This window comes from Falco punctatus (assembly GCF_963210335.1).
Source record: "Falco punctatus genome assembly, chromosome: 11".
NCBI lineage: Eukaryota > Metazoa > Chordata > Aves > Falconiformes > Falconidae > Falco > Falco punctatus.
Window position 1 is genome coordinate 2,529,514 of NC_137591.1, and position 16,203 is coordinate 2,545,716.

Consider the following 16,203-nt stretch of genomic DNA (forward strand, 5'->3'; position numbering starts at 1 on the left):
AAAGATCAATCCCTTCATATTTTCTGTTTAGATTGTGACCACCAACCCGCACAATAAAATTGTTTCAGAAGAAGGCAAGTTATAGACCTGGTCACTGACAAATGGCTAGCAACAACACAACATGCTCACAGGCACACAAAACACTAATCTGCTGATTAATAACGTATGCTGTAAAAAAAAAAATATCTGAAAAAGTAAAGACAGACTAATGGTTAATGTTTTTACTAAGTGGCAACAATGTGACTCAAATAGCAACCAGCTCTGTTAGCAGACAACTTCCTTCGAACCGAATGAGTTCTCATTTCGCTTTTGCAGAAGAGCAAGGTAGCTTTTGCACTGGACAATTAGTGACACACATATTTCAATTTAGCATTTAATACTGTAGTCCTAATATTTAATTAATCTCTATGCCCTGAAAAAGTGCACTCCTGATTATATTTAGATATTAACCATAGCAATTCTTAAGACCTTCATTTCCTTACACTTTTGGACTCAACATAAAACTTGGTTTTGTATCAACATTGAAACTTCATGCAAAACTGTCAGTATATCCCCACAGATCCGAGTCAAATGTGTAGAAATGGTGTAAACAAAAAGCTAGCTGTCAAACTTAACACAGGAGCTGGTGAGCATCAAAAAATAAGGTAGGAGAACTGTTTTGGAGGCTCTAAGTGTAGCTACAAATGTATACTTCACACCCTCGTTCTTCCCTCTTGCCCGCATTTATCAGCACAAAGCTTCAGTTACAAAATATGGAGCAGGATTGCAGAAAGCATTTTAACAACTTTCATGAAAATATGGACAAAATTTGTGCAAAAGCAGCTTATAAGGCTTCCACATTCAGATTGCCACTTGAAGATCTATATCCTACATACTTCTTCCCTTGCATGATTCATGAAAGCTATTTCGTATGTGTACTGCTTTGCCATTTTCACACAAAATATTATTACATTGCAGCTGGCTTAGAATTATAGCTTTGGAGTCAGCTTGCCCATTTTTTTCTTTGCTGGTTATAGATCTTGTCAGACCAGCATTGGTCTCAAGAAAACAAAGTTCTAATAAAGAAATGAAAACAAACAACTCTGGAGCAGCTTTATTTTTTAGGTTCCTATGTATCTGAAGTTAAAAAAATTATGTAAGTCATGGCTCACCCTCTCACAGTTCTTACTTTTGTATTATCACTGGAAGTTAAATTTAAGGTGATTTCTGAAAAAACGTGGCAGAAAAGCTACTTAAAGAAGGAATAGGCTTGTTTTCCTCTACCCCTCCCAAATAATATGTTCTACATTTGAACTGTTACTCTTTTCTTCAAACCACAGTTATGCAATCCCAGGAACAGCTAAATTTCCAGTCAGTGCATTCTTAGCACACAGTCTGTAGCACAGCACTGATGTTGAATTCTGTACTATCTCAGTGATGATCAAACCATGAAAAATATTTTTAAAAGAAAACAAAGCACTGAAGCTGTCTTACTGTAATCTGACTATATTCTCCATTGCCAGGTAAGGTTTTCCAAAGAGCTTGGCAACATATGGAGCTGTGCAAGCTGCATGGGTAGTACTGGGAAGCATTGTATTTCACAGGTGCAGCATCCCCTAAATTGGTCCAGGAAGAACCACAGATATATTATTACACAAACTCTCCTCTAGGGTTTTGGTTCAAAAATCTCATTTGATAATTTAGATACTTGCCATTTGGTATGTTGTTCAATACAGAGCACAAACAGTGAAATGCTTTGGAGCAATGGAGATCAGTGAGCCTAAATAAACCATCCAGAAGAAAGCAAAACAGCGTTCCAGCACAAGAACAATAAAAATATAAATGAGCGTATAGCAGACATTTGGTGCTAACAGGAAAAGGAAGAACTGGAAAAATGGCTCGGCAGAATGCACACCCCAAATACATGCTGTCAGAGTTCCTCCAGGGATTTAATCAAGTTAACAGGAGAAAAGAGAAATAAACCCAGCAGATGTAGAGCTTTTGCCCCTCACAATTCAGAGCAAACCCCTGATGATCAGGTTCTGACTTAGCCCTGCCTCTCCAGAAACTTCATCACTGTTTTTCTGGTTAAGATGATAAATTTCTACAAAGACTACAATGGCTTGCACAAATAGGAAACAAAACCTCAAACTGAAGTGACTTCTTTGTTCAGTATGAAATATGCATGGAAAGCCTCACTTCCACCCTACCTGTCCTAATAAAAGAGACAGTGTCCCTTATAGAAGTTTCATATGTGTTTCTGAATATACATTAAGTATAACAGTGTAATGAGGAGCTTGGGTATCAGCATGGGAAGTTAACTGTCATCACAGTATCACTAGGAAGCTCTTTAACAATCTTACAGCCATTACAAAAAAAAAAAAAAAAAAAAGATGATAGCTACTATGCACACTAGACAAATGAAATAAAGACATTATTTCTAGAAATAATTTTTCATGTCAGAATAATGAGATGTTTCACATCTGTCTTTGGGGTTTCATATGCACAGAAATAGATTACAGAAAGCTTGGCTAAACCTACACATTTCTGAACGAGTCCTACTGATCTCTTGTGAAAAGCATCTCCAAGCTACAGCTCTGCAAACCCTCAGGAATAAAACCACCACGTACTAAGTGACTGTTAAACAATTTCTATTGGGCACATAAGAGTTACGTTGATTTACCTTATAGAATACCTAAATCTAGACCTTACATTGTTTATGCATTTTAGCTGTATGGACCCCAAATGTCTTATACCAAGGCCATTTACATTTCAGTGAAGAGCATCTTTTTGCATGATTCACTAACTCTACCACCGTAACACTGCCAATAATTTGACCTTGTACAACCAGTAGCAAGACTGTCTACCTTTGGGAACATACAGAGGTCAGGAAACCTCTGCATCCTCAAGGTAAACTCAGGGAACAAATTAGTTAACAATTTCCATGGTCCGGAGACAGGTATCTAAAGCAGCGCAATCTGAATATTTGGTGCTGCATTAATGTGGTAGATTTGTGGACTAAAAAAAGATACACGCCACGCTTCGAAGGAACAGCACGCTGCCATTACCTTCCACTGAAATGCTGGGAAACACAAGAGAACTGGCAGAAGACAAATCAGGACAGGTTCTGACCAGACATACTGAGGCTTTTTTCTGAGACAGTCATGCAGCAGAACAGGTTGCCCAAAGAAGATCTGATGTCTCCATCCTTGGAGGTTTTCAAGATCAAAGTACATAAACCCCACTGCACAACCACGTCTGAGCTCACAGCTGATCTCACATCAAACAAGGTTTGGACTAGAAACCTCCCAAGGTCCTTTCCAGCCTGAATTATCCTATAATCCTATGAAACTAAGAGCTGGATACCCTTTTCACAAGGAGTATCCTCTTTCCTGACCCAGTCTGAGATTTACACTGTTTAATGGCATTAGGCTCACCTACAGGTAAAGCCTTTCCCCCTGCCCTGATTGCTTAAAACATGTGAATTTTCTGCCAGTGGCCTCAGCATTTTTAGTAAAGCTCCAAGGAAAGATAAAGTGGGGTGATAAAGAAAACCCAGACATATTCAAAGAATGGTCTTACTGGTCAGGCCAATGGTACATCTAGCCCATCATCTTGTCTCCCACAAGATATTAAAAGCACAGAACAGAAAGGAACAGAAAGCAAACATATATACTTCCCCTCAAATATTTCCCCAGTTCTAAACAACTTGCAGTTCAGAAGCTGAACAAGAGATGGAGTTTATGTATTCAGAAGGAAACCACAACAGATTGCTCCTCCAAGGATCTGTTAAGCTTTCCCTTAAGCCTGCTCAAACTCCTGGCATCTACGGTCTCCCCTACAGCATGAAGTTCCACAGCATAGCTATAAACTGCATGAAGAACCACCTCCTTGCACTTGCTTCATGTTTGCCAATTTATTTGATGGCCCCTTTTTCTTATATTAGATGGGACAATAAGCAATAGACCAACTACCTCTTCTCTTCATACCACTTACAATATCTTGGTTTTGTCCCTTTGCTCAGCTGTGTCTTTTCTGTGCTGAAGAGTTCAGGCCTCCTTGGTCAATCCCAGTGCAGCAGCTGCTCCGTATATTTGATCATTTTAGAAACCTTTAACTCTTTTTAGTTCTGCTATACCCTTTTTTGAGAGGAAGGACCAGACCTGTACACTATATTCAACATGTGACCAAGTAATGGGTTCCCACCATGGCATCCTGATGTTCTGTTTTATCCACTATTCTTTTCCTTCAAATCTTTAACAATTAATTCGATTTTTTTTGACCATTAATAAGCACTGAACTCACAACTCTATTGGACTTCTATCCTATACCCAGCACCTTGCTCCTGCATAGTAGTATTGTTTTGCAGCTACAATTCTTTCACACTCAGATATATCACATTGTATTTATCTACACTGAAATTTTCCTATCACTTTATTGCCCACTCACCGAGTCTCTTAATGCTCATATCATTCCAAAGCTGTTTCATCACAATGGCACATGCTGGGCTTACACAAATATAACCCGCATCTGGGGTATACTTCATACAGAACTGAACCACAATATACAAGCCCAAACAGCCTGGGGACCAGATTCGGCTTACACTGCTACTACACAAAAAAACCCTCAACCATGACTGCACCCCCGGGAGCGTGGTCAGGCCTCAAGTAACTGCAGATTTGTAGGTAAGGAACTGCCTGGCATGGGGTAGAGACCAGTGCTAACCTCATCAAAAGCACTTGATGACTAGAACTTGAAGAGAAAATGGGAAAGATTACACCATTTTTCTGCCCGGCTGTAAGAGCAGTCAATCTAACTGGTGCCCAAGTCAGAAAGGTGAGGGGGATGCAAAGATGCCTGTGTGAAGATGTGTTCGAACCGCATTCTGCATTGCGGTCACACAAACCAGCAACTCCCAACTTGCTACATGGATGTAAATAGATATGATAGTGTCGAGCGAGCCAGAGAAGTCGGAAGCTATCTGCTCACTTACAAGAGATTAACAGCAGTAGAGAAAGAGCAGTAACCTGAGTATCAGTTCTAAGTATTTTCTCTTTGTGGGCATACTGTTCAAGAAAATACATTTTGTGCGACACAACAGCATACATAGAGTCTGCTGTAATGGAAGAGAGGAGCAGCAATGCCCCCTTGTGTTACAAGGGAAAGTAATGATAAATCCATTGCAATTCCTTGCATTTTCCCAAATCGTGTATGAAGGTGTATTCAAAGATCAGAACTAATTCATTCTTAAAAGCACACCTTATGCATAGGCTCCTAATTTTCCTGCAGTCAAGATTACAAACTGCTGCAGGTATGCAAACAGGAGCACTCGTAAAATGCTTATAAAGGTAACCCAATCCTTTTACTGTCAAAATTCACAATCCATCTGAAATTAGGTAACTCATTTTGTTAAATTTATCCACAGCAATTAAATGCAAAAATGGAACAAAAGCTCCTGCTAATTCCTCTTTTATTTCTGTATCTCATCTATTCAAGTGCATAGTTCAAAAATCCTATTTTCAACAGGAAAACTGTTTTTGAAGGATTCTAACAAATTTAGGATATCCTCTGTAATTGTTCAAATGCAAACTGAAATGCCACCTCTGAAGAGTGCTGAGCTTAACAGAAGCTAAAAGCAGAATCAAACTTGGAAATGATGAACATGTCTTGCAGCCAACAAATGAAATAGAGTGGAGCATTTAAAAATTAGAATCTAAACGACACTTGAATTCCGAAGTTGAGCATACAAGGTTTAAGGTTGCATGGCAATGCCATTTCAAGATTCATATGGCAAGCTGGACATCTAACGTTATTTTGCCATTAAAACCTAAAAATTGCTATTCCATTAAAGCCTAAACCCCCCAAAACCTAAAAATTGCTATTCCAACACATGAACACTTGGGGCTTTGTCTTCTCCTCCTCCCTCTAGATGAACGTCCTTGTTGTAGCACTTAACATCCTGTGTTTCTGTTTTGGAGCTCACCTCTTAGCAAACCCCTTTTAATCAGCTCTCTGATAGTTTCTTGGGGACTTATTCTTGAGTTTAACATCAAAGTCAAATGCTTTTCCAAGCCTTTCTTCTAACATTTGGACAGAAAATAACCAGAGAGCTAAAGTCTCTTTCTCCAATCTGTTGTAGAAAAGTCTACCACCATCCTGAACTCTTCTGTGCATAAAAAGCTAGTAAACACAAATCCTCTGACAGAGATCAGAATTTACAACACTAAAGTTTCATGAAGATGCACAAAAAAAGTGAACAGAAGAGGTTTTAACAGAAGTAGAATTTTTTAAAAAAAGGCAATTATTTTGTAAACTTACATCCATGGTAACGGATCAAGATCAAAAATACTGATTAAGATATTCAAGACAACTATCTAGTAACTTTAAACAGGAAAAAAAAAACAAACAAAAACCAACTTTAACCAAAACCACAAAACAAACAAAACCAAACACTAGAAACCCCAACTGTGTGAGATTCATAAACAAGGGAAACAACCTACCAGTCTTGGTAAGTGGTGATTGCTATACTTGGAGGTGTCAACAAGGGCAGAGTTGTTGGTCTGCAGACAATGTCTCTGTCAGGGGTCCTTGCTTTTTCTGTTTGTCGTTGGGATAGCGGTGGTAACTGCAAATTGCCAGAACAGCATCTTCTTCCTCTCCAGAGGTCTATGCCCAGAGCATGGGTAGAAGTACTGTAGGACTTACTCAGCCCACACTCCAGGTAATCCAGAGCATTCTGCAAAAACAGAAAAGCCACTGAAGTTCTGCAAACAAATATTTTCCTCCATGAGGATGAAACACATTCAATTGTTCTACAGCCATAGCTACTCACAAAAAATAATTGTATGACGAAATCTTGGCAGAGTCCGACTGCGCTGCATTGTTATCAAATTATGAATGAACTTGCAAATTCACTCATAACTTGTCTAAGCTAAATTCAACAGCTAATTCTAACTAAACATTTCAACAATGTATGTCACTTTGGCAATATGTTAAGCTTTTAATATTTCAAACTTTCTCAGAGAACATTCCACTCAATATCCACCTAAAGATCATTCCTCTCCACAGCACAAACACATTGGTTTGCCACTTTTTGTTTTGATGAATCACCAGGCAGAGAAAGGTGCCAAGAATACTGGACTTAAGACACATCCTGAATCATCCAAGAGCAACTCAGTGAGAAGAACTCCCAGCTAATCTGCACTATGTATGGCATTGCTAGTAGAAACAGTCTCAAAAAAAGGTTTTGATCAGTTAAAGCAGTTTTTCTTCTAGTTTCTAGTGATTTTTATTTAAAAACATCACCATGACCACAGAACTGGCTGTCAGTCTTCTCAAACCCAAGCCAGAAGTTCTCTCACAGAAGAACAGCACTGCAAAAGGGTTATCAGTTTTGGTCTTACTCAGAGAATTTAGCTAGTCAAATATAGTTGTCCGATATAAATCAGAATATTTCTGTATTGTGTGTGATGAGCTACCAGTAGAAGCTGGAGGTTTATTATAATCAGCATGTGTATCTATGGCAGCCCCTCTACATTTTTCTTCTTCTGCTTGCTCCTGAATTTTGATCTCCACCTTGCTCTCTCCACCCTTCACAGACCTTTCCAAACCCACTTTACAGCCTCCCCAAATCCCCTGGGTCACTTTCCCTACAAACTGCTACCACTGTGCTCTCCCAGCCAGCACCGAGTAACTTTTTTTTTTTTTTAAAAAAAAAAGTGGTTTAATTTTTCATAATATTTTTTTCATAATAATTTATTACATCCTTCATGAACAACTGCAAAGTAGCATGACTCCTCCACTGCCTCGTAGTTTCTAATGGAAAGTATGTTCTCCATTGTCCTGAGGGCATTAAACAACTCTGTGGTACTGCCTGCTCTCTTACCCTCAGCAAGGAATCTCAACACAGCAAGGAAAGACAAAACTGACAGGAGAAAGGCATACTACTAGTTTCCTCAGCTTTCCCTGCTTGTTTGCTCACCCCGCAACCATGTGAAGGATCCAGACAGGAAACAACGTGGCCCACAGCTCCTCTACTCCTTGTACATAGCCTGAAGTGCTACGAGGCATGCTGGTGCAGATTCATGACGTTACTAAGGCATCAACATCATAATGACCTAGATAGAAGTTTAACGTATTTGGCACGCCGTGTTTCCAAAAATATGCTAGAGATCTTCAGTGATCCAAACCCTACTCTTTCACAGCACAAAATCAGGTCAAAAATACTCCTAAGGAAGCCCAGAAAGGAAAGCCTGCCTTCTGTATCAGCAAGGCCTGAGCAGACAAGCATCATGCTCAGGCAAACTGACTAGGAAGCAGTACAACATGTGGTCCAAGAGTATAAAAGGAACACTTATTGAAGGAGTGCTATAGGATACGCTATCAGGTTCCACTCCTCCACTGTATTTTCATATACATTCCATGTGATTTTCCATTTTTGGCAAGCCTCAGCTGTGACAAACAAGACAAATAAGGCTGTGGTTATCATGCCATCATTACAAACTGATACATTTCTCCAGAGAATGGGAACTGGAGTTTAATTAATAGGGTATTATGATGATGATTAGCAAGCGTAGTAATGGAATAACATACACATCATCACATTAGGTGTTCAGCAAGTACACTGGGGAGAGATGCTGAAACATTTGTAAGTACAGAAGTACAGCATATGCACAAAGATGGGATCCAGAAGAGAGCTTCCATAAGGTACACAAACACTGCCTGCTGCCTGCCAGCGTTACACTGACCAAAGACCTGTGAGGTACATGCTCTGCACAAGACTCCTTTAAATGTCTCATGGTGTCAGGGCTGGCTTATTTGTTTTCAAATGTGCTGGGCTTATCTTCTGCCTATTATATGAGCTGCAAACAATTCTAAGGAAACCAACAAGTAACCAAAGCAAAGTCAGCTGATGCTTACAAAATAAGACAAAACTATCTTTTTATCTCATTTGCATAAAGTACTGTGAAAAATAAAACATGCCTTTAGAAGCAACTTACGTCATCTGCAGTTACTGTCATGACACTTCTGCTTTTCTTCATTATCGAGATTAAAGCGCACCCCGTTATAAAATCAAACGTTGCTAAATCAAATTTCTTCAGAGAGGCAACCTGAAAGAAAAAGTTGTATTTTTGAATAAAACACTGGTTTTGATAACAAACTGTGGAGCTAACTGCTAACATCACAGCTCATTTATAATTTACTGCCCATTTTCATAAAACACTTGGCAGCAGATGCTGGTGCAAGTGTAGCTCTCTATTAGTGAAAGGTCAATTACAATATTTAGTAAAATCATGTTAAAAGTAACGAGTATTCAAAACACTGTGCAATCTAAGCAAGCTTTGGAACATGTCTAGTAATACGGGATCAAAGCTAACAGGTTCTACTTGCAGAGAATTTTTCTTTAAATGAGCCCTTTTCAGAGATACAGTATAGAAAGTCTCCAAGAATGGCTTGAGCTGGCTCTCAGAGAAGAAAAGGAATTGCGCTTGTATGTGATTCTAAGATTTAATCATAACTCACAAACATTATTTATTCTTGCACTGGCACACACACACCACTTCAGCCACTAAATCACAGCCTTCTGTAGTGGGTGACACTGCAGCCACTTTGAACTATGCAAGAGTGCTAAGGGGAACAAAACACAGCCGAGCAGCTGAAGCAGCAGGGGAAAACAGCACATGGGAACAGCCCCCCTCGGACTGTTCCCAGGCCCCCTACTCTTTCTTGCTGTGGATTTAGCGCTCATTAAAAAAAAGCTACATTCAGGATTCTATACAGAGAACACTGAGGGTGCTGGGGTTTTTCTTTTTTTTCCCCCAAAGAACAGGTAGAGCTGGAGTGCCACCTTTTGTGCGCTGACAAACTTCCACCCCCCTATGCTTGGAAGGATTATTTTTGAGCTAGAAGACCGCTGAAGGGCCACTGTTTGTGAACTTTATTATTGAAGCCACCATGAAAAGCTGTGCAGCAGTTTCAGGCTTGGCAATATTAAGACTTCTAACATGATGTTCACTCTGAGACATCACGGATTTTTAACTGTGTTCAGATCACCTGCTCATGCAGGGCAAATTCAGGAGAGCAATAAGCAATTCAGACTGTCTGCAAAAAAAAAAAGACTGCCAGACCCTGGCCACCTACCCAGCTGACGAGGAAAGATGTAGCGTCAAAATTAGGCACCCAGTTCTCTTCCCTGCCACTACCAGCAGTCAGGATCCCAGAAAGCAGGCAGCCTGCACCCAACACTTTTATTGTGATGTTCAAAGCCCTGGCAGCCGGTACTGAAAGTCATCAACCAAACAACACCTGTTCTTTGGTTCCCACCCCACAATGAATTCAGGAGTCTGCATACCCAAGCGTGGCAGCTCAGCTTGACGTACAGCTACAACACAACTGTGCCATCAGGGGGTCACCTTAATACCATTGTGCCTAGGTTAAACAGTATTTAGCTTGCATGTCCACCTATTTAAATCAAAAAAGCTTAAAGAAAAAAACCCACGCTAATTCTCAGACATAGCATCCACATAGTCGTGCCTGTGACCACAGAGGTCTAAGGACACTGCAGCTTCCAGGAGCCAACTACTCATCTGCTCTTCCATCAACAAAAGAAGTGCTGTAATGAACCTGCTTTCCCCTAAACCAAACCACACTAGGAAAAAAAATAAGAGAGAGAGAGAGAGAGAACAAAACAAACTCCAAGGAAACACTAACGCACAATGCCAGCATGGTAGTTGAGACTGCCTGCAGTTCTGGCTGTGGCACAGGCACCTCCAGTTGTTTTCATTTCCTTAGGGTTCATACATCCAACACACATGTATCCCTTCGTTGCCAGCCAAAGCATTCAGAGTGCTCAGATCCTTGCCAGACATAACTCACTGCCATTTCAGCACAAGTGCCAGCACACAGGGCTGTACGCTTCATCGTGTATGAAGTAGCACTGGAAAAGAGCCGAGGGATTTGTCTTCTAAAGCACCTAAACAGCTTCCCTCCAGAAAAGGATGAGCAGGACCATCCAGGAGCAAAGGACAGAAAACAATGGAAAGTGCTCTGCAGTGCCTCCCCCCAGGCTTGCTGTCCTCTCAGCATCCATCACTGGCTGTCACCAGAGCCAAGCTAGTGGGATAAACAGAATTATGGCCTGATCAAAACCCCTCTTCTCATGACCACAGGCCACATGCACACCCCATCAAAGCAATCAGGAGTGGGTTTAGACATTACAGCAATGGAATTGCTATTAAAAACTGGACACTTGGCAGCATGGTTGCATGGCAACGTCACTGCTCTCTGCAAACCTTACCTAGCTTTTGATCCATATTACAATTCGATGAGCAGGCCAGAAGTAAAAAAAGTCATAAAAGCACAGCATACCAGGCTGGAAGGGACCTCAAGGATCATCTGGTCCAACCTTTCTTGGCACAAGCACGCTCTAGACAAGATAGTCTAGCACCCTGTACAGCCAGATCTTGACAGTGTCCCATGTTGAGGTATCCACCACTTCCCTGGGGATATTATTCCAATGGCTGATTATTTTCATTGTGAAAAATTTTCCTAGAGTCCAAGAGTTATTACTCTATTAGCAGAATAAAAGACATACTACAGTATCAGAATAAAAATCTAGAATACTTTTAATGACTTCACCAATCTTCAAAAGCTAGGAGAAAGTAAAAAGCCCTGTTATAAAAAGAATGCAAAACTGCCAGCAGGCAGCAAATTAGATGACACTGTCCCAAATATCATGCAAGAAAAGATGACCATGACAGTGGTATGTATGCATGGACTAGGAATAATATGGCATAACTATTTGCTGCCAGAAATAAATACAGATTCTATTGTAAAATCTAGACAAAAATGATAGAAAGACCAAAAGGAGGAAGCAGTTGCAAAAGCAGCAAAAAACAGATTTGTGTTTAATAGAGGTATGTGCTTAATATAAGTACAAGTTTGAGACATCCATTACTGACCTGCTGCGCAGACTTTGTGATGCCCAACACAAACGAGCTCACACTGCAGCACATCCCACAATGGGACTAATAAATCATAGAATCGTTTAGGTCAGAAAAGACCTTCAAGCTCATTGAGTCCAACCATTAGCCCAGCAGTGCCAAGCCCACCGCTAACCCATGTCCCTAAGCACCACATCTGCGCATCTTTGAAATACCTTCAGGAATGGGGACTCCACCGCCTCCCCGGGCAGCCTGTTCCAGGGCTTGACCACCCTTCCCGTGAAGACATTTTTCCCAATATCCAGCCTAAGACTCCCCTGGCAAAACCTGCGGCTAGTGCCTCTTGCCCTATTACTTGGAAGGAGAGACCCACCCCACCCCGCTGCACCCCCCTTTCAGGCAGCTGCAGAGAGCGATCGGGTCCCCCCTGAGCCTCCCTTTCTCTGGGCTGAACACCCCCAGCCCCCCCAGCTGCCCCCGCCAGCCTTGTGCCCCAGCCCCTTCCCCAGCCCCCTGCCCGGCTCTGGACACGCTCCAGCCCCTCCAGGTCCCCCTTGCCGCGAGGGGCCCGATCCTGCACACAGGGTTCGGGGTGCAGCCTCGCCAGTGCCGAGCGCAGGGGGCCGTCACTGCCCCGGCCCTGCTGGCCACCCTGTTTCTGGTACCAGCCAGGACGCCGCTGGCCGCCTTGGCCACCCGGCCACGCTGCCGGCTCACGTTCAGCGGCCGCTGACCGGCCCCCCCGGCCCTTCCCCGCCGGGCAGCTCCCAGCCCCCTGCCCCCAGGGGCTGGTGTGACCCCCGGGCAGGGCCGGCACTGAGCCCTGGGGACCCTCGTCCGATCGGCCTCGGCCCCTCGACCCAGCCTGCCCAGCCCCCCCTGCAGAGCCGGCCGACCCCCCGGCAGATCAGCACCCCCCAGCTCGGGGCTGCCTGCAAACCTGCTGAGGGTGCGCTCGAGCCCTCGCCCAGGTCATGGGTGAAGGTGTTAAGGGCTGCCCCCCGCCCGCACCCTGGGGACACCCCTTGCTACGTCCCGCTGGCGGCCGGTCACTCCAGTCGCCGCCACTGGCTGGGCTCGGCCTCCCAGCCAGGCTGTTACCCGGCGCAGAGCACCCCCGGCCCAGCCGTGAGCAGGCCGTTCCTCCGGGAGAATGCGGTGGGAAATGGTGCCAAGGGCTTTACTGAAGTGCAGGCAGACACCGTCCACAGCCTCTCCTCATCCACTGAGCAGGTCACCTTGTCACAGAAGGAGATCAGGGTGGTCAGGCAGGACCTGCCTTCATAACCCCACGCTGGCTGGGCTGATCACCTGGTGGTTCCGTACGTGCCGTGGGGTGGCACTTGGGATGATCTGCTCCATAACCCTCCCGGCACCGAGGTCAGGCTGTCAGGCCTGTAGCTCCCTGGATCCTCCTCCCAGCCCTTCGTGTAGGTGAGCATCATATTTGCTGTCCTCCAGTCAACTGGGACCTCCCCAGTTGGCCGGGGCTGCTGATAAACAATCGGAAGTGGCTTAGTGAGCATTTCCACCAGCTCGCTCTGAATACATGTCAGTTCACAAACCAACATAAATAAATAAGTAAATACATAGTAAATACACACACAAGTAAGTATCCAGGAAAACATCTTCGGAAAACAAAATCTGAAAGATTGAGAGTCTAAGAGTGTCTCCTAAATTTTGCTGAACTTCAGCATCAGAACTGACACAAGGAGAGAAGAAATAGAGATGGACGAGACTGACTAGCACATCGTTTCTGTGGATGCCTGAGTCCTCTTATACCACAACTCCCTTTCCTTTATAAATATTTATCAATTTCTTAAAGTAAATTTAACCAGAACATGAATAATTATAAAAAACATATTTTGTTCAATGTGGATCGCGTTTCTGAAGAGCCTATCAAGAAAATGTAAGAATTCCATTAGTCATGACTAAATTACTGTTCAAATCTGAGTCATTCTTTTCTTGTGTCTTTACATAAAAGATCTGACACCTGGGATGAACATCTAGGGGAAAAGAAACGAAAGAGGCTTACTGCAGAATTTTTCCCATGCACATTTTCTAATTAATGCAATCTTTTTTACAAGCGAAGAATTTCTCTCCACTACCCAAATTCTCCAAAAAGAAACTATATCCCAGTGGGCTGCTTACGTGTGGGAGTGCCTAAAAGCAGCAAGGCTTTGTATTTGATGTTAGACTACAACGAAAACTACTCTTTCGGTGCTGCAGTTGGGTCTAACCCATTTTGCTGGAATACATCCTAGGTAGGGTATGAGATTTCTCAAGCTGCCCTAGTTCTTCCACCTGAGTTTTTTGTGTTCAATGACCATGGGTTTTAAAAATGACAGTAAACGCTCCAGCAATTTCAGAGTGATAAAGCCTTATAGCAAAGGTATGAATTAACAGGGTTCAAAACTTGGCAACTGACAGTGGTGAGAACAGAACTACATAGATGTGTGTTATAAATCCTCCTTTTCCTACACACCTTTTTAAAAATAGCTATTCAACTCATCCAGTGTGAAATCCACTATTTAAAGAAATTCCTAAAACACATCTCAGTGTGCAAGTTCTGGTATGATTTGGAATACCAGACACACATTTCACCACGTCACTGTTTTCCCCACACATTTCAGCTTCTGCATGGGCAGGTTTAAAGCCACAGGGTTATACGACAAGCAGATCAGCCCTCTCACCCCTAAGGATACTCCCCTCACCGATGTAACACAGACAAGGCTGGACCAGGAGGATTAGATTTTTGCTGCTCACGCAGTGCTAGCTCTTTGGCTTATCAAAAGGTTTTGGCAAGCAGAGCTGTTTATCTGGCTCCTTTCATACTCTAAATTAATTTCCTCCCACTTTTCAAGAAGGCAAGACACAAAGATTGGGAGAGAATGAAAAACAAAACCCAGTGAAACCCAGATCATACAGCACATTCTGCAGTACCATACCTGTTCCTTCCTAACTGCCAGCAGCGCTGCCAGGGCCATGACACACATTACTGGGGCAGTATTTTTCCTAGCAACAAAATGCATATCCTTACAGGTTCAGCAGAAGCTGAGGATGATCACAGATAAAACCAGAAACTTGTATGGTGAATTAATAGAGAAGCTTTACTAAGGAAAGGGCTGGGATGAAAGAGATTATCTGACCACACAGATAATTACATCATTTGTGAGCTGGGTTTCAAACAACTTGTTTCTCCTTAAAAGTCATCAAAACTTCACAGGGGGAGTAGTCAGACAGGGTGACAGTCACACAAAAAAAGTGATAATCTTGGGTCTAGCTCTCCCAGACGAAACACATGGGCTCTCACTTCAAGCTTGGAAATTGCACGCGGTTCTTTGTAAGAAAAATAAACCCTACATGGATTTAACATTGGTCAAAAGAAACTTCAGGTGTAAACAGTAATTGGTACCTGAACAGTGATGGGTTTGTATTTTACTTTAAACAAAACCAGCAACCCCAGAATGTGAGAGCAATTCTTCGCCCTGGGACTGCTAAGAAGGTCAGCTTGCTTACAGAAAAGGAAATGGAGGTCACGGCCAACTGGTTGCACAGCATGGCAGCAGCACCGCAGGTACTGGAGCCATCCACCTACCGCAGGAACTAACGTGCAGTATGGTTACAAGCTGTACATGCAACAAACAAAACTTCAAAGAAATACCAGTCAAATGTTTCTGCAGAAATTACGTTCCCCTGAAAAATTCGTTTCAGAGATTTTACCTTTTTTTTTTCTTTTTGTGCATTTCACATGCACACATCTCAAGCCACAGAAGAATTAACTGTAACTTTTTCCCTTCTACCAATTTAGGTGCTAGGCTATTTTTTTCAGTATTGAGCCCTAAATTTTTAGCTCTGTGACTACCACTAAAACATCCAGCTACTTGGACATAGCCTCCCAGAAATACATACATAGGAATTTCCCAAACAGCCCTTTTTACTTCCTCTTTAGAGAGTAAAAAGGTGGTGGGTTTTTTTCAGTGGTCTTTTCTCATTTCTTTTGAACAGAAGCAACTAAACTGGTCTGCAGAGCTTATGGCAACTCTTGAGAAACTCACTCCTCCTCAGAAAACTCAATCTGTTATAATTTTCATAAAATGTCGAGAAGACTTCAAAGCACTACACAAAATCAACGCAAGGGCATCTATGCACACAAATGCCTGGAACCTGTGAAAACAGACTCAGAAAAGAAGGATTTGCCCTGAGAGGTAAAACTAGCTTTATTGCTTATCACTGCAATTCTCATATAAACTACATTTCCCATAGAAGTGCTAAGGATCTA

General features: G+C 42.5%; 1 protein-coding gene across 1 annotated transcript in view; it reads right to left on the bottom strand.

The window, feature by feature from the left end:
• PDE4B (phosphodiesterase 4B) overlaps positions 1–16,203 on the bottom strand; it is a 216,198-nt gene that overhangs the window by 180,488 nt on the left and 19,507 nt on the right. The window contains exons 2-3 of the mRNA XM_080407255.1: positions 8,979–9,089; positions 6,480–6,715 (exon numbers count right to left, since the gene is read on the bottom strand). Of these exons, the coding sequence (XP_080263381.1) occupies positions 6,480–6,715; positions 8,979–9,020 (278 nt within the window). The 5' untranslated portion in view covers positions 9,021–9,089. The remainder of the gene's footprint in view (positions 1–6,479; positions 6,716–8,978; positions 9,090–16,203) is intronic.